The 21,796-nt window shown below is 39.4% G+C and overlaps 1 protein-coding gene across 4 annotated transcripts in view; it reads left to right on the top strand.

Moving 5' to 3' along the window:
* CIB4 (calcium and integrin binding family member 4) overlaps positions 1 to 21,796 on the top strand; it is a 120,872-nt gene that overhangs the window by 93,855 nt on the left and 5,221 nt on the right. The window contains exons 4-5 of one of the 4 annotated variants that reach the window (XM_007475955.3): positions 16,827 to 16,968; positions 19,012 to 19,124. In XM_007475955.3, the coding sequence (XP_007476017.1) occupies positions 16,827 to 16,968; positions 19,012 to 19,124 (255 nt within the window). Of the gene's footprint in view, positions 1 to 16,823; positions 16,969 to 19,011; positions 19,125 to 21,796 lie in introns of all 4 variants that reach the window. The other 3 variants (XM_007475954.3, XM_001380222.5, XM_016428627.2) reach the window with 3 other exon arrangements.

Below are 21,796 nucleotides of genomic sequence, written 5' to 3'. Positions count from 1 at the left end.
GTTTATTAAAGATTAAGAATTAAAGAAAATACAAAATAAGAAAGCACGTGTCTAGGCCCAGAGAGCCCATTCACAATCACTCACTCTACATCCTGCCTGGTAGAGCTGTGTGTGCCCAGCTGCGGAAGCCAAGAGAGAGAGCAGAAGTCAGAGTCAGTTTAAAAATAATTTCTGTTCTTGGCCCAGGTGGGAATTCAGGTGAGGTTACAAAGCATCCTGGGAAGTAGCAAGGACTTGTGGGGATTGAAATCTGGGGTTCAAATCTCCATTTTTACAGGATCAAAAGGCTTCAATCAGGTTGTTTTGTATTCTATATTTCCTGAAGGATAGGATCCTATTGTGCACCCCTGTCAGCTACATGTGTTATTGGGGATTGGTTGTCCTGAGAGGACAGTTAACAAAGCCACTGTGTCTGTGATGACATATGACTCAGAGCCATATGGAGACTCCTATTTGCTTTTATGGAGAACAACGAACATAGTAGAATAGGTCTAAGACTAGAATCTTCTATCCTTTGCAGCTCTCCTAGTCCAAAATCTTTCTATTACATGAGTTGGAAGCCCAAGGAAGCCAAATAATTTGCCTAACACAGTAAGCACCTGAGATAGAGTTTGAACCCAATTTTTTTGATTTCTGAGCTATTTTTAGTGTAGAATGCTGACTCCATCTAATGTTAAGACTGGAATTGTGTTAGAAGGTATTTAAACAAAGGAATTGAAATGAAGGGTGAGGACAGATCATGGAAGACTTTAAAATTCAGGGAGGGGATTTTAGATATGATAAGTAATTAGACAGAGTATTGCATAATGGATTGAAGACTAGCCTCAGAGTTAGGAGGGAGTCGAATTTTTTTTTAAGTCAGTTTTAACTCTTTATCACCCTAATTGAGGTTTTCTGGGCAAAGATATAGGAGTAGTTTGCCTTTTTTCCCCCAGTTCATTTTCCAGCTGAGGAAAGTAAGGCAAATTGGGTTCTGTGACTTGTGCAGAGTCACACAGCTGGTCAATGTCTTCAGCAACTGCTGGTCTGAAGTCCATCCCATGGAGGGATAGGAATTGAAGAGGGAGGCTACCCTGGTAGGTAAAGCAGAAGACATGATCCTCTCTTCTAACATGGAGACTAAAAGCTCCTGGGCGCGTATAGGGTAGCAGCTGAGGACACTTTCTGCCTCGATAATACCTAAGTCTAGAACAGAGGGATGAGATCTCTTTAAGAGCCCTCAAAAAGGATAGTCTGGGGCCCTGGAGATGAGGCTCTCAGGTTTACTCTGGAGTCTTCCCAGAGAGAGTTTTCCAAGGTTCTGGAGGGCCTTAGCTTGAAGCTGGAGTTAGAGGGTGAGAAGAGACGCCTTTGACTCTATGTCTTATTTTTTACCTTTCTAGACTTCTCCTCCAGTCTTGGACTATCCTCAAAACCAACCATTTGCCCCAATCCTGAATCTAAAAATTTGATTTTTATTAACTCCTTTACTGGTTGCCTACCACAACTCAAACATTACTAGGATTGTGCTTACTTTGCTTGCAGCCTGCTCTGGTTGTGCCCTGAAGCAGCATTCTGGTTATCTAGTTGGTTTTTCAACAAGGAGTAACATGATGAAATCAGAATTTAGGGAAGATTACTGTGGCAGCAGGGGGATTAAAGGAAGGAGCATCTGGAGTCAGGGAAACCTGCTAGGAAGCTATTCCAATAAGCCTGGTTTTAGGTGATGAAGACATGAGCTAGAATGCTGGTAGTAAGAATGGAAATAAATGGATATATATATGGGATTCATGCATTTATTTATTCATTCATTTAAAAAAATGTGTGTTGGATAACAACTGCATCCATGCACTCTCCTGGATGTTACTGAAGTTATAAAGAAGAGTGACTGTCTATGTTTTCAAAGACCTTGAAGTCTAGCAGAATCACATTATATATGTCAATACTAGGATATTTGCTATTGCCTATTAGATTGGGGTTTGCAAAGCTAGACCTCCAAAGGACTACCACTACAATCTGAGTCATCACTATTGAGTGGTTCCCAGCTCAAACCAGATATGAAAAATGAAAACAAACAGGAATGCAGGTAAACAAACCAACCAACCAGGGAATTGTGTGTGTGTGTGTTTCTATTGAAATAATAAAATATAAGCTAAATACTAATTGCTAACAAGATAAATCTCCAGGTATACTTGGGCAGCTCTTTATACTAATGTTCAACTGTTATTTATCACTAATCTCTTAATAGTGAAATCTAATGGCCCTTTATTAGTTCTAATCCTTCTTGGCCTATCTGCTTCATTGGGCACTGTTTGCTAGCATCTCTCCATGGATTCTGGATTTTTGTGACATTGCTTTCTTTCTCCTGGTTCACTTCCTACCTCTCTGATCATTCCTAGTCATTCTCTTTTGCTGGGCCATCATTCATATCATGTTAACTAACTGGGGGGATTCCCAAAGGTTCTGTCCTTGGCCCCCTTCCCTTCCTTTTAGAAGGGAATAGAAGATGGACTGTCAGCTGTATTAGCAATTCATAGATTTAGAGCTCAAAGTACCTTACGATCATCTAATCCAGTGCCTCCAGATCTTAGAAATGAGGAAACTGAGGTCTTAGGAGATGAACTGATCTGCCTAAAGACACACAGATATATGTCAGTAGATCAGGTTTCAAACTATAGCCCTTTGACTTCAAATTCACAGCCCTCTTGCCATGATCCCATGAATGAGCAAATATAAATGGCTTAGGACAACAGCTGGGGGTTGGGTTTACTGAACTGGTGTCGCAACTGGCTATTTTGAGCAAAGTTTGGTAAATTTAGAGTTGATATCAGGAATCCAGAACTGAGGTCTGAGGACAGGCAGGGGAAGGTTCAGGAGCCAGGACAGGATATAGCTGGGGGAAAAGGGCAGGGAGTGTCTCTTAGAACAGGCCAATAGGGTCAGATTGAGGGAAGTCATAGGCAGGAATCAATATGAGGCAGATGCTGAAATCAATAGAGGAGATTAAGTCAATAGACTGGGTTAGGATCCAGGAAGGAGAGATCCTGTTTCTACTAGAAAAATCTCTTTAGTTTTTCAGCTTCAGAATCCTATTAATGTGACTAGGGAAAGAGTACTATATACCTTTGTGAAGGCTTCTGTTGGGGCCTCAAAGGGTACAAGTCTTTGAGTCTTGGCCTTATCTGATCATCTCTTGGGATCAGAGCCAGAGACCCAGTAACAGGGTGTCTTCTGAGAGTCCCAACTTGCTCAATATAAATAAAAAATTAAAAAAAAAACAGTCATTCAGCCTGTTTGAACATTTCCAGTGTCAGGAAACTCACTGTCTTATAAGGCAGTCCATTTTTATCTCAAAGCAGTTTGGTGTATTGGATAGTGCTGGACCCAGAGTCAGGGAGACTTGGCTTCACATCCTGCCTTAAGAACTTAAATGTTGGGTGACTTTGGGCAAGTAACTAAACCTCTCTGAGTCCACATTTATTCATTTGTAAAATCGAGGTAGTAATGTCCAAGGATTGTTACATGATCCAAATGAAATTATGTATGTAAAGCACTATGTGAATGTTAGCAGTTATATTGAGTTGAAATCTGCTCTCCTGTGACTTTACCCATCTCTCTACTAGTTCTGTCATCTGAGACCAAGCAGAACAAGTCTGATCTCTCATCCACCTGACAGTCCTTCAAATATTTAAACACAGGAAGAGAGTCTGTGCTGGATCTAGTTTTCAGTGTGAATATTTGCACCTTGGAAATTGGCAAAAGCTAGAAATCAGGGCTTGATTTAATAATTTGTTGATTGTCTTGACTGAAGAAGGTGGTAGAGATTCATTATGCAGACTCAACTTAAAAATGTATTGGATATTTTTTTAAAGATCCAACTGTTAAATATTTAGCATCACATTCTTTTTTTTTTTAAAGCCATACCTTCTGTCTTAGAATCAATACTGAATATTGGATCCAAGGCAGAAGAACAGTAAAAAGGCACAGGGGGTTAAGTTACTTGTCCAGGGTCACATGGTTAGATATATCTGAGGCTATAATTGAACCCGGGACTGGCTCTCTACTCACTGAGGCAACTAGCTGCCCCTTACCAGCATATCTTAAAACAAGGGTCACATTCTACATCCACCCCTGCCTCCATCTTCCAGTCTTTTCTTCTGGCTTAATATTTAGTGACTAATAATATATGCAGTGTGGTGAGGAGTTAAAATGACAGCAAGGTTCAACTCTGTGTAACTTGAAAGATAGAGGTGCCCTTGACAGAAATAGGGAAATTCAAAAGAGAGGTGGGTTTGGGAGGGAAAGAATGTAATAAGAAATCTGCAATGCAGATCATAGCTCATACATGCCTTGTCATCTGGTGTGACTCACTCTTTCTTATTGAAAATGAGGAGAGAGGTGGAGGTGGGGCTCACACCAACCTCTGCTCCCCAGAGTCTGCTCAGCTGATCTGTGCCTATTGTAGTCCCAAAGTCATCTGGTGGGCAGGATATGGATTTGCTGAAGGTGACAGGGGCAATTCTAAACACTCTGAGGAACCTACTCCAGTAGAGGAGAGAAGTTCATAACTTGCACAGGGAAGGAATGGGGAGAACAATGGGCAAGTGATGGGTGGATGTGGATTCATGAGGTGGTGTGGCTCTATTGGAGACAAGCTGGGATTTGTTATTGTGGGGAGATTGGGATCAGATCCATGTGCTCATTCTTTTAGTACCAATAACCAAGTTCCCTTTGGCTCCCCACTGCTTTAAGACATACTGTCTTCTTTAGAATTCTGTGATCTATATTGAATAATTATTGTGTGCTAACAAAAGCAAAAAAGCAGAAAACTATCCAGCAACAACAACCTGGAAACAAAAGCGGATATCTGCTGGTTTGAGAATGTCTGAATAAACCAAAAGGTACTCAAATTTAAGGTGATGTTAAGTTATTAGAAACAATAAATATAGGGAATTCATAGAAGCTTGAGAAGAATTATATGAATTGACTCAGAGTGAAATAAGTAGAACCTAGAGAACAGATTTACACAGTAACTATGATAATGCAAATACTGAAAAGCAGCCAGAGAACAAATAAGGGACATACTTTTCCTTCTTTTCTGTAGAAAAGTGGGGGATTAGAAATGTTTAATGTTGTATGGTTAAAAAGCTGGGCTGAGATCCTCTTCCCAAGTTCAAATCCAGCCTCTGACACTTACTAGCTGTATGATCTTGGGCAAGTCATTTAATCCTATTTGCCTCCATTTTCTTTTCTGTAAAATGAGAAGGAAATGGCACATCATTGTAGTGTCTTTGCCAAGAAAACTCCAAATGGGGTCAAGAACCACTGAAATCACTGAAAAATAAGATGTTATATCCAGTCAGATTTAGGCCAGCTGTTTTGATCAGTTTTGCTTTATTGGTTTTTTTTTTCCCTATGGTTCAAAGGATGGTCCAATGGAGGCATGGATGGATAGGGACGGAATGGCTAGAAATGGCTCTGATATAAAATTAAAAGGCATCAATAAAATCTTTTTAAAAAATGTAATGTGTAAATTGAAGTAACTACTATTTGACTGATGACTGAATAAGCCTTGTCTATTACATCCCAGTCATTCATAGTATGCACTCTACCAGAGACACAGGAGTAAAGCCAGATCTGTGAACTATCTCATTTGCTCAACAGGAAAAAAAAAATCCTATAGCCAGTAATAGAAGTAGATGAAGAATTTTCTGGGAAGGGATTAGAATTAGTCTCCAGTCAGTCAGTATTCATTTAATGCTGTCATTTAGTTGTTTCAGTCATGCCTGATTCTTTGTGATTCCATTTGGGGTTAAAGATACTGGAATGATTTGCCATTTCCTTCTCCAGATTATTTTACAAACGAGGAAACTAAGGCAGATGGAGTAAAGTGACTTGTCTATGGTCACAGTTAGTAAGTGTCTGAGGTGGGATTTGAACTCAGGAAGATGAATCTCTATCCACTGCACCACCTCACAGCCCATAATAATTTTTTAAAGTGCTTCTATATGCCAGCCACTCTGTTATGATGGTGATACAAAGAAAGGTAAAGAGTTCCTCTGCACTCAAGGAACTCACCTTCTAAGACAAAGTGTCTCACCTCACCGGGCTCATGAGCATTTTTTGTAATTGGCTTTAGGCAAGTTGCTTTGGGCTTTGGGGTTTCAGTTTCCTACTCCATAAAATGAGGAAGCTGGAATAGATTATTTCTACAGTCCCTTCTTAAAAGCTATGATCCCAAGAACCGGTAGACTTCCATCTGGCCCGGAAGATAACCTTTCCAAGGGACACTCACAGCTTCTGGCTTTGATGTTGACTTGTTAAGTACACCAAGTCCCCAGCCAGAGTGTTCCAAAAGTCTGTTTGTAAGTTGGTTGTTTGGTCTTCAGAACACATTTTTCCATAGAAACAGTGTTCAAAGGACAGTGAAGTTCCCCAGGCCAGTGCTCAGAAGCCACTCCATCCATAATGTAGCTGAGAAACTGTATATTTGCAAGAAAGAATGCGAGAAAACAATATTATGGCAATTCTAATAACTGAAAAAATATAAAAACAAACAAATATGAACTTCATACAGGCTTAATATAGAGAGGATGGATTAGGAGATAAAGTGGAGTTTTAGGTGGAGATGCTAAAAGTGCCTTTGGGTCACTTTCCTTTTCTTTTCCGTAATTTTGTTAAATTCAATACGCATTAAAAATGATAAATAATTTAGAGTTTATGGTTATATGCACTGTGTTGGCTTACCTGATGTTTTCATAGATGGTTTTACTAAATTCAGAATTGTTAAAAAATTAATATGTCCCTACACCTCCCCTTCTCTGCTGAGTACATAAAAATAAGAGACCCCTAAAATAGATCCTTCAATATAGAGCTGCTTAGTATGCTTCTTTCTGCACATTAAATTCATCATTTCTCTGTCAGGAGGTGAAAGGAGTGTTTCGTCTTTATTCTTTTGGACTCATGCTTCATTATTACATTCATCTGAATTTGAAAGTCTTCGAAGTGGCTTTTCTCTATAATACATACCAGTGGTGTCAAACTCAAATAGAAATGGCAGGGGGAGGGAGAGAAGAACACTGATCCTTACATAAGGAACCCTATAGGTGACAAGTTGATCATTTAAAAATGTACTATTATTTATGTTTTATTGAATTTTTATTTATTTTGTTAAATATTTCCCAACTGCACTTTAATTTGGTCCCACATTTTGGGAGTGCTGAGAGCTACATGGGTATGTTTGCCACCTCTGGTGTATACAGTATTGCTCTCATGGTTCTGATCTCTCTATACACATTCATAATGGCTTTCCCAGTCTTTTGAAACTATTCATTTTATCATGTCTTATGGCACTATCGTAATGTACCATTATGTTTATATGTCATAATTTGTTAAATCATTTCCTAATAGGAAGAATTCTCCTTCCCTGCCTTCCCCACCTTTTCTAATTTCTAATTTTTGACTACCATGGAAAGACTTCTTTACATGATTGCATATTTATAAATCCTTTCCCTTTTTGATTTCTCTGGGGCATAGGTCCAATATGGTATGGCTGAGTCAAAGAAGATGCACAGTTTGTTAACTTTCTAAGCATAGTTCCAAACTATTTTCTGGAATGGCTAGACCAATTCACAGCTCCACCAATAATGCACTAGTGTGCTTGTACCCACAGCCCCTCCAACATTTGCCAGTTTTCCTTTTTTTTATCTTTGCAAGTCTGAAAAGTATGAGGTAAAACCTTAAAGTTGCCATAATTTGTATTTCTCTAATTATTAGAGATTTTAGAGCATTTTTATATAATTGTTAATAGTTTAGATTTCTTCTTTTGATAAATGGCATCTATCTAAAACCATCATAGTAAGCATCTGTAATGGGGATAAACTAGAAACCTCATAAGAATAGGGGTGAAATAAGGAGACTATCACAATTCAGATTGTTTTCAAGAATTTCTTTTGAAGTCCATAAGTTTAGTTCTAGAAGGGACCTTCAAGATTAGAGGATCACAGAATGATAACTCTATAGATCTAGAAGAGACCTCAGGGTCCAATTGGTCTAGTCCCCTCATTTTACAGCTGAGGAAACTGAGGCCTAGTGAGGATAAATGATTTGCCCAAAGTCACACAGATTAGATATGCCAGAGTTGGGACTTGAACCTGGACCCTCTGCCAAGGTCTTTTCCATTGTATCATATTTTAAAATTGAGTCTTGGGCACACAGAAACCTTTCCAGTGCCTGTCAGGGTAATTCAGCACACTGTTTGAGGATTATAGGGAAACTAAATAAAATTTTTCACATTTCTAGATACTTAAACACTACAAAGAACTATAATGTTGCTACTGTGGGCATTCCCTCCAGCACAGATGGCTACCTCTCTGAGCTTTAAGGACTATTTTCCAGAGTTGTCCTTACAGGAAAATTCATCACCTGGTGGCCAGCTTGGTGCCACGTCTCTGCATGCTCTGCCTGGTGTCACACAACTGACATACTACTGATTTCTTAGTATAACTAATTTCACTTGTAAATTTAGGGTTTTCACTTAACTAGCACTTTCCTTTCATTGATTAGTTACAGTTTATTCTGTCCATAGCTTGCTTGAACAGAGTTGTTTGTATGTTGTCTTGCCCTTCTTTGTAATCTTCAGTGCTTATTAGCCCCATGCCTGACACATACTAGGTACTTAATATGTGTTTATCAGCTGGTTGACTTTGATACCATTGTATCATCACTAGCACTACTTTTCAATTATCATTCATGGTTAGAATAATTTTTCTCCCCCCCCCCCCATTTTCTCACTTTTACTCACTTACTTTTTGCCTTAGAATCAACACTAAGTTTCAGTACCAAGGCAGAAAGGCAGGTAAGGGCTAGGCAACAGGGATTAAGTGACTTGCCCAGAGTCACACAGCTAGGAAGTGTCCAAGGTCAGATTTGAACTCAGGACCTTCCACCTCTAGGTCTGGCTCAGAGGCTTACATTCTAAGGGGGAGAGATAGCATATATACAGATAGGTTTGTGCAGAGTTTCTATAGAATAGAATAGGGGACTTTAGAGGAAAAGGCACAAGTAGCTGGGATAGGGGTGAGGAGGAAAGATCTTAAAGTCTTAAAGTAGTCATATATTCTTAGATGTGGAAATGAGGAGAAAACATTAAAGTTTCATCTCTATTAGAAAATAGCAATGGCTGGTCCTGACAGAATTTCAGATTCCTAGAGCTCAAAGGAATCTTAGAAAACATCTTGTACAATCTTTTCCTTTTATTTCTATCTTGCAGCATCAGGCCAGCTGTGCTAAGCTGTTGGTGTGATAGACAGAACTATTAACACTCACCATATGTTCCAGAGAGGCAAGGCAGGGTGAGGGGCCTATGAGTAACATTTTGACATGGGAATTCCAAGCTTCTAGTTTTACTAGTGATTAGGAAAGCTGGAAGAGAGAGAGAGAAAGAGAAATACCAGATTCCTGTGGGCAGGAAAAGCTTCCTAATCTGAGATCCCAATCTCTTAAACACCCTTCCTTCCTTCCTTCCTTCCTTCCTTCCTTCCTTCCTTCCTTCCTTCCTTCCTTCCTTCCTTCCTTCCTTCCTTCCTTCCTTCTTTCCTTCCTTCCTTCCTTCCTTCCTTCCTTCCTTCCTTCCTTCCTTCCTTCCTTCCTTCCTTCCTTCCTTCCTTCCTTCCTTCCTTCCTTCCTTCCTTCCTTCTTCCTTCCAACTTAGTATCAGTCAGAAGAACATACAGAAGAGCAGCAAGGATTAGTTCAGTGATGGTGAATCTTTTCAAGACCTTCCCTCCTTACTCCAGACAGGGGAGGAAACAAACACTCCCATTGGCTTCTGGGTAGAGGGATGGGTGAAGTGAGGAATGGCCTCAGTGCAGGTGAAGAGGGGAGGGGAGTAGCCTGAGAACTCTTCCCTCCTGCTCTGCCAACTGTGAGCTGCTCACCTTACTCTGTGTGTTCCCATCAGGCTGCTAGACAGAGGGGTGGGGGATGTGAAAAAATGTTGTTGAGTGGTGGAGAGGGGGAGCCTCTCTACCAAAGTCCCTCTGCCTTTAAAGTAACAATACAGAGAGAGCTCTGCATGTCATCTTTGGCACATGTGCTCTAGGTTTGCCATCATTGGACTAGGCAATCAGGGTTAATTGACTTGCCTAGGGCTACACAGCTAGCAAGTGTCTGAAATCAGACTTGAACCAGCTCCTCTCAACTCTAGGAGGTTTGGCATTTTAGCCTCTGTATTACCTAGTTGCCTCTTTCATTTGTCTTTGACAAGTTTCCTCCCCATTGAGTCCTCCAACTCCCATTCAATCAGTTGACTGTTTCTTATTGTAGAGATTTAATTATCCCCACTGCCACCACCCTTGTTTAGGTTCACCTTATTTTTCATCTAGAGAGGAGCAATCAACTCCTAACCAATCTTTCTTCCTCTAGACCCCTCTCCCTTCCATTCTAACCTTCTCACTGCCACCAAGATTTATCTTCCTAATATACACATCTGAACATAGCACTCACCTGCTTGGAAAATTTCAATAGCTTCCGTTGTTTATCAAAGAAAATCCAAACTTCTTAGGTCAAGCATTATCAATAAATAAGCATTTATTGAATATTTATTAGTTGCCAGGCACTATTCTAAGCACTAGAGATGCACAGATAAGAATGGAAGTTTTCCTACTCTCAAGGAGCCTGCATTTTATCACAAGAGATAATATGTGCACATATGTAAGCAAAATAAGGGCAGCAAGATGGCAGCTAAGACAAGGGCAGTGGATGGAGTTGGACAATACTGAAAAATTGCTAGGAAGTTTTTCTTGCCATTGAGCCTAAATTTGACCCTTTAGAACTCTGTTTACTGCTCTTTGTTTTGTCCTCTGGGGCCAAGCAGAGCAAGTCTAATCCCTTTCCCACATGATGGCATGAATGAATCCCATGTGCCGTAGGAATAAGAGGCTTCCATCATGGCATAGAAGAAAAGGATCAGCAAAGCTGATGAACCAGCAAACTCAAGTTCCAATTCCCAATACTTCTTGAATCTTTTTTGAGGCAGGCATTATGGATTTTAAGTCAGAAGACCAGGGGTCAAATTCCAGTGCTGCTATTCTGAGAATCAGTTTTACCTGGAGCCATTCATCCAGTCTCTTTGGGCCTCAGTTTCTTTATTGGTAAAATGAGATTGCTGGAGTCAATGACCCCTAAGGTTCATTTTACCTCTAAATCCTATGAATGTTCCATAGCAAAATTGCAAGGCTTCTAAAAAGTCATTTTTCTTTAGCCTGGAGTCTGGAAAAGATGCTTTTGTGTGGGATTCTAAGCCAGGTTTTGGGCCCCATTATTCCTTGGCTGTTTAATAATATTTAGCGTTTTTACTGCTTTCCTCCACTCCTTGTTCCATTAGTGACGCCTCGGAAGGCCTCCAGGCAGGACACATCCTTAGATGGTTTCTGCCAGCCCATCTGTCACACAGGAGACAGTTCCAGTGTATCCTTTCTGTTTTTAGACTCCAGGAAGGTTGAACATTTAAAATACATAGTCTGTCTATTTTTTATAAACAGTTGGCAGGAAGGACTCCTCTGGGGGCTTAGCCAACAGAGATAGTGCATTAAGTTAAACAGATTTGATTTCTTTTGATTAAAATTTCAGGTCCCTCTCTGCCCTGGTAAGGACACATGAAAGCTTGCACAGAAGCTTCCCTAGAGGATTTAGAATCACAGACTAATAGAATGCTGGAGATGGAAAGGACCTCCGAGATCACCACGTCTGATGTCCTCAATTGGAAGGCTCCAGGGAGCTGAGTCCTAGAGAAATCAGATGAGTCAGGTCACACAAGGAGTTAGTGGCAGACCTGGAATTAGAACCCATGTCTCCTAACTTCCAGGTCAATGCTTTTTCTTAGCCCATCCTAAGAGTTTCAATCAAGATCAAGCCATCAACTTCCTTTCTAACCTCCTATCTCTTTCCCCACCATCACTCTCTCATCCTATTCATATTTTCAAAGAGAGAAACCAGTTTAAAATGAGCACAGGAGGCAGTTGGGGGGCTCAGTGGATTGAGAGCCAGGTCTAGAGACAGGAAGTCTGGGGTTCAAATGTGATCTTAGACACTTTCCTGTTGGGTGACCCTGGGCAATTCACTTTACCCCCATGGCTTAGCCCTTATTGCTCTTCTGGCTTGGAACTGATAACACAGTATCCATTCTAAGGTGGAAGGTAAGGGTTTTAAAAAAAAGTAAAATGAGCACAGGACAGAGCTTTGAAAGGGAGCAGATGTCACAAAAGAGAGGCAGACAGATAGTGGAAGTAAAAGAATGGTCCTGTCTGTCACCTTTGCTTGGTGACAATCTGGGCAATGTTATGGGGTATGTACCCTCAGGATTTTTAAAACACCAAATGCAGGGTCTAGAACTGGAGGGAACCTTGAAGACCTTCCAGTCTAGGTGTTCTTAACTTTTTTGGTGTCATGGACCCTTCAGACAGTCTGATGCAGCCTACTACCTCTTTCTCAGAATTGTACTTTAAAATGCACAAATACAATCCATAGGATTGCCAAGGAAACCAATTATGTTGAGGTAAAGATGCAGTTTTCCTTCATCCAAGGGCACAGATGTTGAGAACTTTTGCTTTAGTTCAGCTTCCTCATCTTACAAATAAGGAAACCAGTAGATGTAGTAGTCAAAGCATGCTATAACAGAAAGAACAAAGAGAATTGCATTTGGAGGGAGGAGAGGCCTGGGTTTGAGCCCCTTTCCTACTCTGGCCCTGACAAACCGATCTTGTGCTTTAGCTCCCAGTCTTGTAAATCAAGAATGTTCAGCATTACTCAGCTGGAAATACCCAAGTTCATAGTGTCCAACTCAAAAAGAAATTTTTAGTCGTTCTTCAGTTCTATCTGGCTCTTCATGACTCCACTTAAGATTTTCTTGGCAAAAACACTGGAGTGGTTTGCCATTCCCTTCACCTCATTTTACAGATGAAGAAACCAGGGCTGAAAGGGTTAAGAGAAATTCCCAGGGTCACACAGCTAGTAAGTATCTGAGGCTAGGTTTCAACTCAAGAAGATTAATCTTTCTGACTCCAGGCCAGGTACCCTATCCCACTGTACCACCTAGCATACCTAGTGGGCACCACTAAATCATATACAGAGATCCCTGTGGGTGCATATTGACTTAGAAAACCACACATCAATATTACCTATGTTTTACTGTATTTTTATTTTGTTAAATATTTCCCAAGTTCCTTTTAATCTGTTTCTGGTCTCACTGGGACATATTGTGGACCACATACTTATCACCTCTATTCTATGCCAGGATTCAAACCCAGGGCTTTTCTAGTGCACCCATTTCTTCAAATTGTGGTTTTCACTAAGCATTAGCATCCCATACAGTCAAGTGCCCCATGACTTGGGTGCAGCCTAGTTTAGTTTTTAATTCTGTATTAAATCATGTTTCTGGAGATTTCAGTCCTACACTGCCACCTTCTGACAGTTGATCCAAGCTCAGACCATCTCAGCCTTGCAGGCTTTGAGCATGGAATGCCTTCTCTTAATTTGCAGAACTGGGGTTGGTCCATTGTGGAACTTGTTCCCCTGTTTAGGACAGGTCACTGCCATTGCTTGAGAAAAGCTTTGCCTTGAAACCACCCTAGGATATTTGGATGGGCCATCTGTATATTCCCTAGGGAGGTAGTATAGTTGTGGACAAAGTACCTGCTCTAGAGTCACATGATGTGGGTTCAAATCGTGCCTCTGATATAACCTGTGTTGTAACCACAGGCAAATCATTCAGTCTCCCTGGATTTTAGTTTCTTCATCTGTAAAATTAGGAGACTGGATTATCTGAGTACTAAAGTCTCTTAAAGGTCTAATTGCATTATCTCTACGTCTATGGATTGCAAAACCTTTATATCTTTTATTTTGTGTGATTTTTGGTTGGTCCCAGAAGATAGAATCAAGTCCAATGGGTAGATTTTGCAAAGAGGTCAATTTAGGCTTGCTAGGATTTATTAGACACATGCTTTGTGCCAGGCACTGTGCTAAGCACTGGGAAAACTTCCTAACAGTGAGAGCTGTCCCAAAGTAGAATTGGCTGCCTTGGGAAGTAATGGGTCTGTCACTTGGGGGTGGTGGGAGGTGGTCTTCAAACAAAGGCTGAATGACCACATGTTGTGTATATTATAATGGGAAATCCTTTCATGTGTGGGCTGACCATGTATGACTGAGATACTAAGGCTCCTTCCACCTCTCAAATTCTGTGACTCCAACTCTTCCATGTCTGCATGAATTCCCTACAGGGGATCTACACAGAGTACTAGTGGCTTTTTGGCTCTTTTAGTCCTTTGTGGGCTCTGTTACAGCACTTGGGCTGCTCACATATCATCCTGCACTTTTGCTACAATGGGTGCTCCATGTCCTTTTCTAATCTTATGTGCCCTTTCCATATGTAGGTCACCATGATTAACACACTACAGCCTACTGACACCCACCATGAGTTGTGGTTTTTTAACATTTAGGCCACCTTCAGTGATGATTCTTCTGAGATCCAGGGGATAAATTAATGTTACCAAAGTGTGATTCTGTGACCCTTTTCTACCCAATGTCCAGACACTTAGAGAAAAGTTCTCCTTAGTAAGCCATGAGTGTGAATTCTTATGGAGGACTTAGGAAAGGAAGATATGCACAAGAGTCACATAGAATGAAAAGATAGGCAGGTGTTGAGAATATTTCTATTAATTAAATCATAAAAGTACTGACCTGAAGAAAATGGAGGCATGAGAAATCACTTTAATTGTTTTTACCCTGATTATTTGCTATTGATTAAAAAATAAAAATGCTGATCACTGGAACAAATTAAGAAAGCAAAAACTCACAAGTAATCAAACAAAATAGTCTAATCTTTGATAAGTCCAAGAATACAACTACCAGGACAAAGACTCTCAATTCATCAGAAATACTGGGAAAATTGGAAATTAGTTTGTCAGAAATTCAGTTTAGACCAGTATTTTATGCCATATATATTAGTATTAGCTCTAAATGGATATGCAAGTTAAATATATAGGGACATGCCATCAAAACAACTAAAAGAGAATGGAAGGACCTAACTTTAGTAACTGGCTATGGGGAGAATTCTCAAACAAGTTAGACAGATGATCATAAAAGGTAAGTCGAATGTTTTGATTATCTAAAATTAAAAGACTTTTGCACAAACAGAACAAATGCTTTGAATAAGAAGAGAAGTTATTGATTGAGAAGAAAGTCATCACAAGCATTTTGGAAAAAATTCTGATATTCAAAGTACAAATATAGAAGAACAAGAGCCATTCCTCAGTAGATAAACTGCCAAATGATATGAACAGGCAATTTCCTAAAGAAGAAACACAAATTATCAATGACTCTATGAAAACTGTTCCAAATTACTTATTAAGAGAAGCAAATTTAAGCAACTGAGATTTTACTTTGCAGCTGTCAGATAACAAAAGACAAAAACAAACAATAAAATAATCCACCAACTCTTAAAGGGGCAATGGAAAGGGAAATACACTAGTGGAACTGTATATAAATTGTGACTTGGAGCAACCATTCTGGAACATAATTTGGAATTATACTAGAAAAGTACTAAATGGTACTACTACTTGACTTAATGGTATCACTACTGGTATATGTTTCAGGGAGGTCAAGGACAGAGGGAAAAGTAACAGAAGTCCAAAAATACTTATAGCAGCCATTGACAAGGTTGATGAATATAATTGAACAAGTCATATTATACTTGTAATTGCATTATATGTAGTATACTTCTAATGCAATGTAGAATAAACATATTCTGTTATGTTCTCATATAGTCTCTCTATACATAAAATTATACATTATGAAATATGATTAAATGTATATTTTAGATAGATTATATAATATAATCACATATAATATAGAATTATATATCATACAGATATTTTATGTGTAATATAGAATTACATATGATATATTGGGGGCTGAGGGAATAAGCATTCATTAAGTTCCTACTACACACCAGGCTCTATGCTAAGCACTTTACAAATATTATCTCATCTGGTCCTCACAACAACTTTATTGCTATTATTGCCCCCAATTATTATTATATAAAATACTGTGCAATAAGAAATGATGAAAATGAAGACTTCATAGGGAAATGGGAAGACTTAGATGAATTGATGTACAATGAAGTAAGCAGAACCAGTTGAACACACATATAATAATGTGAATGAAGACTAGTAATAGGAAGGCAAACTCTAAGCAGTCCTAATCCTGGAGAACAGATAAGGAAACATATAGCTTTGCCTTCAAGAGGGAGGTGAGAGACTACAGGGAAAGCATATCACATACATTGCCAGTTGGTTTTTGCTTAGCTGTTTTTTCTTTGCTTAAAGGGTGACTCAATGCCAGTTGTGTGTGTGTGTGTGTGTGTGTGTGTGTGTGTGTGTGTGTGTGATAATCTGGAAATGGGTAAAATGTAAAACCAATCCCTCCCCTTCAGGAGCTTACAGTCTAAATGGGAGAGACAATATGCAAACATCTATGTACAAACAAGATGTAAAGGCCTTCGATTAAAGTGATTTTAAAAAACCTTTACTGAAAACTGACACTAAGTTTTGGTTCCAAAGAAAAAGAGTGGTAAGGGCTGGGAAAATTGGGTTAAGTGACCTGCCCAGGGTCACATAGCTAGGAAATATCTGAGGCCAGATTTGCACCCAGGACCTCTTGTCTCTCGGCCTGGCTCTTTATTCACTGAGCCACCCAGCTGCTGCCATTAAAATGATTTTTAAGACAAAAGCTAGACAGTGAACAGCAAAGTGTGGACAGTGGACATAATCTTCTTCCTCCTTGCTCAGCAGGTTAACCCCTTCAGAGACAGAATCTGCAGAGTGTTCTCCCACGATGAAGTCTTCTCATTTGAGGATATTTTGGGAATGGCTTCTGTATTTAGTGCCCAGGCCTGCCCCAGCCTGAAGATTGAGTATGCCTTCCGCATCTATGGTAAGATATATTGAGGGCTACAGTATTCAGGAAATTAAAATGAATTTGAGTTTGGGGGTTGGAATGATGATCATGTTATCTCCTTCTGTATTTCTATACTTCTTCCCTGGGCAATCTCACTCCTACAATTGTAGCTAGAAGTATGCTGGATTGAGTTTGAAATGGCTCCTTGATATAAAGGATTACATTTTTATAAGCATTTATACCTTGGAAATTGGCAAATGCTACAAGTTAAGGCTTGGGTTGTTTTGCTGATTGTCTAAACTTAAGAAAGTGATGAAGAAAATGATCATAATGCATATTAAGCTTAAAGGTGTATGGTTCACTTTTTTTTTTTTTGCAAGCTGGGTGTTAAAATTTAGTAGCACATTCCTGGTCACAGGGAAGTCCATCGATACATGTTTCCGGGGGGGGGGGGGGGGGTGTGAGAGCAAAGTTTATTTGATTACGGTTCCTGGTTACAAAACTGGAAAAGGGGTGGTGATGAGAAAGGTTAAATGGTCTTGAATATGGGTGGTCAATCATCTATGGAGGAGGTAGTTGGAGAGGAGGAGGGGTCCAAAGGCCAGGGGAGCAAAAGGACACCTCAGAGTTTCCTTAAAATGCTGAAAAGGGACCCAAATCTGTACTTGTGGGGAGAAAAGTCAAGTTAGAAATGAAAAGCTCACCAAAGAAGGGTGCAAGGGCTACCCAACATGAGAAAGAAGGTCTAGAGCTTACTGTCTGAATCCAAGAAATGGGAAAACTGGCCATGGTGGCTTTTAACAAAACAAGGCAAAATGCAGTCAACAAATTTCAAGAGGAACATTTATTTCCTAGGTAGTAAATTTTTTATTTTTATAATAATCCCTTATGATTACCCATAATGATGTTGCTTAACATTTTAACCTTGCAAAGAAAAACAGATATTTTTGAGAAAATTTACACCTTATGATTTTTTTTGGGGGGGTAGGTTGGAGTGGGGAGGGTCTTGACCTGTGTTTCATAGATCCAATCTGTGCTTCTTCTATACATTAGAAGAGTATAGGAGAGAGTAATGCCTGCCATTCAACAATAATTTATTAAGCACTTAGATATACCGGGTTCTATGCTAAATGTTAGAGATAGAGAGAAAGGCAAACATGTATTCCCTGCTCTCAAGGAACTCAGTCTAATGGGAGAGACAACAGGTGAACGATTCACTGAAGAAACCAAATAAATTGGTGATAATCTTAGGGGGGAGGCAGTAGTATAAGAAGGTTTTTTGCAGAAGATAGGGTTTTAGCTGGCATTTTAAAGAAGCCAGGAGATGAAGATGAGGAGGGAGAGAATTTCAGGCATGGGGGACAGCCGGTAAAAATGCCTAAAACTTGGAAGTGTCTTGGAGGAGAAACAGAAAGGAGGAGAAACAGAAAGGAGGAAGAGATTCAGTAACCTGTTCAGTCATTCAACCAGCAGGGGTTCAAGGAAGAATGTAAATCCAACGTCCTGTTGACTTTGAGGCCAGCTTTCTATCTGCAAGGCAAAATCTCTAAATTAGAAGAAAATGGCTACAAAATAACTTTTCCTGGAAGTTACATAGCAAGTTTATACATAGTAGAAGGTCTAGAAGGAAAAGTTGACTATTCCCTGGTAGGTAAGGTAAGGAAAAAACCTTCTTAACAATTAGAGCTGTCCAAAGGTAGAAAGTGCTGACTTGTGAAAGAATGGCTTCCTCTGAGCTATTGTTGTTCAGTAATTTTTCAATTGTGCCTGACTCTTCCTGATCCCATTTGGAGTTCTCTTGGCAAAGATAATGGAGTGGTTTGCCATTTCCTTCTCCAGCTCATTTTACAGATGAGGAAACTGAGGCAAATAGTGTATAAGTGGCTTGCCCAGTGTCACACAGTTAGTGTGTGAGGCTGAATTTAAACTCAGGACCTCCCTTCTCCAGGCCGGGTACTCTATCCACTGAGCTACCAAGCTGATATAATTGGTTTTTAATGGCCTGAGGTAGAGAGGAAGAGTTTCCCCTATCCATCCTTCTCAACCTCTTCATTATATTCAAGAATTGTCTCTTCTCAGCAGATATTAATGAGAATGGCTTCATTGATGAGGATGACCTTCAAAACATCATCAAGCGATTGCTAAACACTACTGATGTGGGTGACGAGTTACTAAAGAATCTGATTCAACATGTATGTACCAGATGGGTCCAAACTGACCTTCCCTTCATGACTGGTGGGTTTAAAAGGGCCTAGGAGAGGGTGTGACAAGTGGGACCTTCACTATTCTGATCCCTCAAGTGGTGGCTAGGAAGGTAGTAGAGAAGGATCACTCAATGCTGTCCAAACTCTCTCTCATGATGGCCAAGGGCACAAATTTGCAAAAGATCAGAATCAAGTTTGGGGATTGGTGTATGTCCTTGAAACAAGATGAAATGGGCTGACTTTATATAGGGATCAAACATACCATATTAGATCTAATTAAAAAAAGGAAGGAAGAAAAGCAAATTCACAGCATTAAAGATGAAAAGGGGGACAGCACCTCCAATGAGGAGGAAATTAAGGCAATCATTAGAAATTACTTTGCCCAATTATATGGCAACAAATACACCAATTTAGGAGAAATGGATGAATATATACAAAAATACAAACTGCCTAGACTAACAGAAGAGGAAATAGAATTCTTAAATAATCCCATATCAGAAATTGAAATCCATCAAGCCATCAAAGAACTTCCTAAGAAAAAATCCCCAGGGCCTGATGGATTCACCTGTGAATTCTATCAAACATTCAGAGAACAGTTAACCCCAATACTATACAAACTATTTGACATAATAAGCAAAGAGGGAGTTCTACCAAACTCCTTTTACAACACAAACATGGTACTGATTCCAAAACCAGGCAGATCAAAAACAGAGAAAGAAAACTATAGGCCAATCTCCCTAATGAATATAGATGCAAAAATCTTAAATAGGATACTAGCAAAAAGACTCCAGCAAGTGATCAGAAGGATCATTCACCATGATCAAGTAGGATTCATACCAGGGATGCAGGGCTGGTTCAACATTAGGAAAACCATCCACATAATTGACCACATCAACAAGCAAACTAGCAAGAACCACATGATTATCTCAATAGATGCAGAAAAAGCCTTTGATAAAATACAACACCCATTCCTATTAAAAACACTAGAAAGCATAGGAATAGAAGGGTCATTCCTAAAAATAATAAACAGTATATATCTAAAACCAACAGCTAATATCATCTGCAATGGGGATAAACTAGATGCATTCCCAATAAGATCAGGGGTGAAACAAGGATGCCCATTATCACCCCTACTATTTGACATTGTACTAGAAACACTAGCAGTAGCAATTAGAGAAGATAAAGAAATTGAAGGCATCAAAATAGGCAAGGAGGAGACCAAGTTATCAATCTTTGCGGATGACATGATGGTCTACTTAAAGAATCCTAGAGATTCAACCAAAAAGCTAATTGAAATAATCAACAACTTTAGCAAAGTTGCCGGATACAAAATAAACCCACATAAATCATCAGCTTTTCTATATATCTCCAACACAGCTCAGCAGCAAGAACTAGAAAGAGAAATCCCATTCAAAATCACCTTAGACAAAATAAAATACCTAGGAATCTATCTCCCAAGACAAACACAGGAACTATATGAACACAACTACAAAACACTCGCCACACAACTAAAACTAGACCTGAACAAATGGAAAAACATTAACTGCTCATGGATAGGACGAGCCAATATAATAAAAATGACCATCCTACCCAAACTTATTTATCTATTTAGTACCATACCCATTGAACTACCAAAATACTTCTTCACTGATTTAGAAAAAACCATAACAAAGTTCATTTGGAAGAACAAAAGATCAAGGATATCCAGGGAAATAATGAAAAAAAAAACACATACGATGGGGGCCTTGCAGTCCCTGACCTAAAACTATATTACAAAGCAGCAGTCATCAAAACAATTTGGTACTGGCTAAGAAACAGAAAGGAAGATCAGTGGAATAGACTGGGGGAAAGCGACCTCAGCAAGACAGTATACGATAAACCCAAAGATCCCAGCTTTTGGGACAAAAATCCACTATTCGATAAAAACTGCTGGGAAAATTGGAAGACAGTGTGGGAGAGACTAGGAATAGATCAACACCTCACACCCTACACCAAGATAAATTCAAAATGGGTGAGTGACTTAAACATAAAGAAGGAAACCATAAGTAAATTGGGTAAACACAGAATAGTATACATGTCAGACCTTTGGGAGGGGAAAGGCTTTAAAACCAAGCAAGATATAGAAAGAATCACAAAATGTAAAATAAATAATTTTGACTACATCAAACTAAAAAGCTTTTGTACAAACAAAACCAATATAACTAAAATCAGAAGGGAAACAACAAATTGGGAAAAAATCTTCATAGAAACCTCTGACAAAGGTTTAATTACTCATATTTATAATGAGCTAAATCAATTGTACAAAAAATCAAGCCATTCTCCAATTGATAAATGGGCAAGGGACATGGATAGGCAGTTCTCAGATAAAGAAATCAAAACTATTAACAAGCACATGAAGAAGTGCTCTACATCTCTTATAATCAGAGAGATGCAAATCAAAACAACTCTGAGGTATCACCTCACACCTAGCAGATTGGCTAACATAACAGCAAAGGAAAGTAATGAATGCTGGAGGGGATGTGGCAAAGTAGGGACATTAATTCATTGCTGGTGGAGTTGTGAATTGATCCAACCATTCTGGAGGGCAATTTGGAACTATGCCCAAAGGGCGACAAAAGAATATCTACCCTTTGACCCAGCCATAGCACTGCTGGGTCTGT

The sequence above is a fragment of the Monodelphis domestica genome, chromosome 1 (assembly GCF_027887165.1).
Source record: "Monodelphis domestica isolate mMonDom1 chromosome 1, mMonDom1.pri, whole genome shotgun sequence".
Taxonomy (NCBI): Eukaryota; Metazoa; Chordata; class Mammalia; order Didelphimorphia; family Didelphidae; genus Monodelphis; species Monodelphis domestica.
This window is presented reverse-complemented; position numbering and strand designations above follow the sequence as displayed.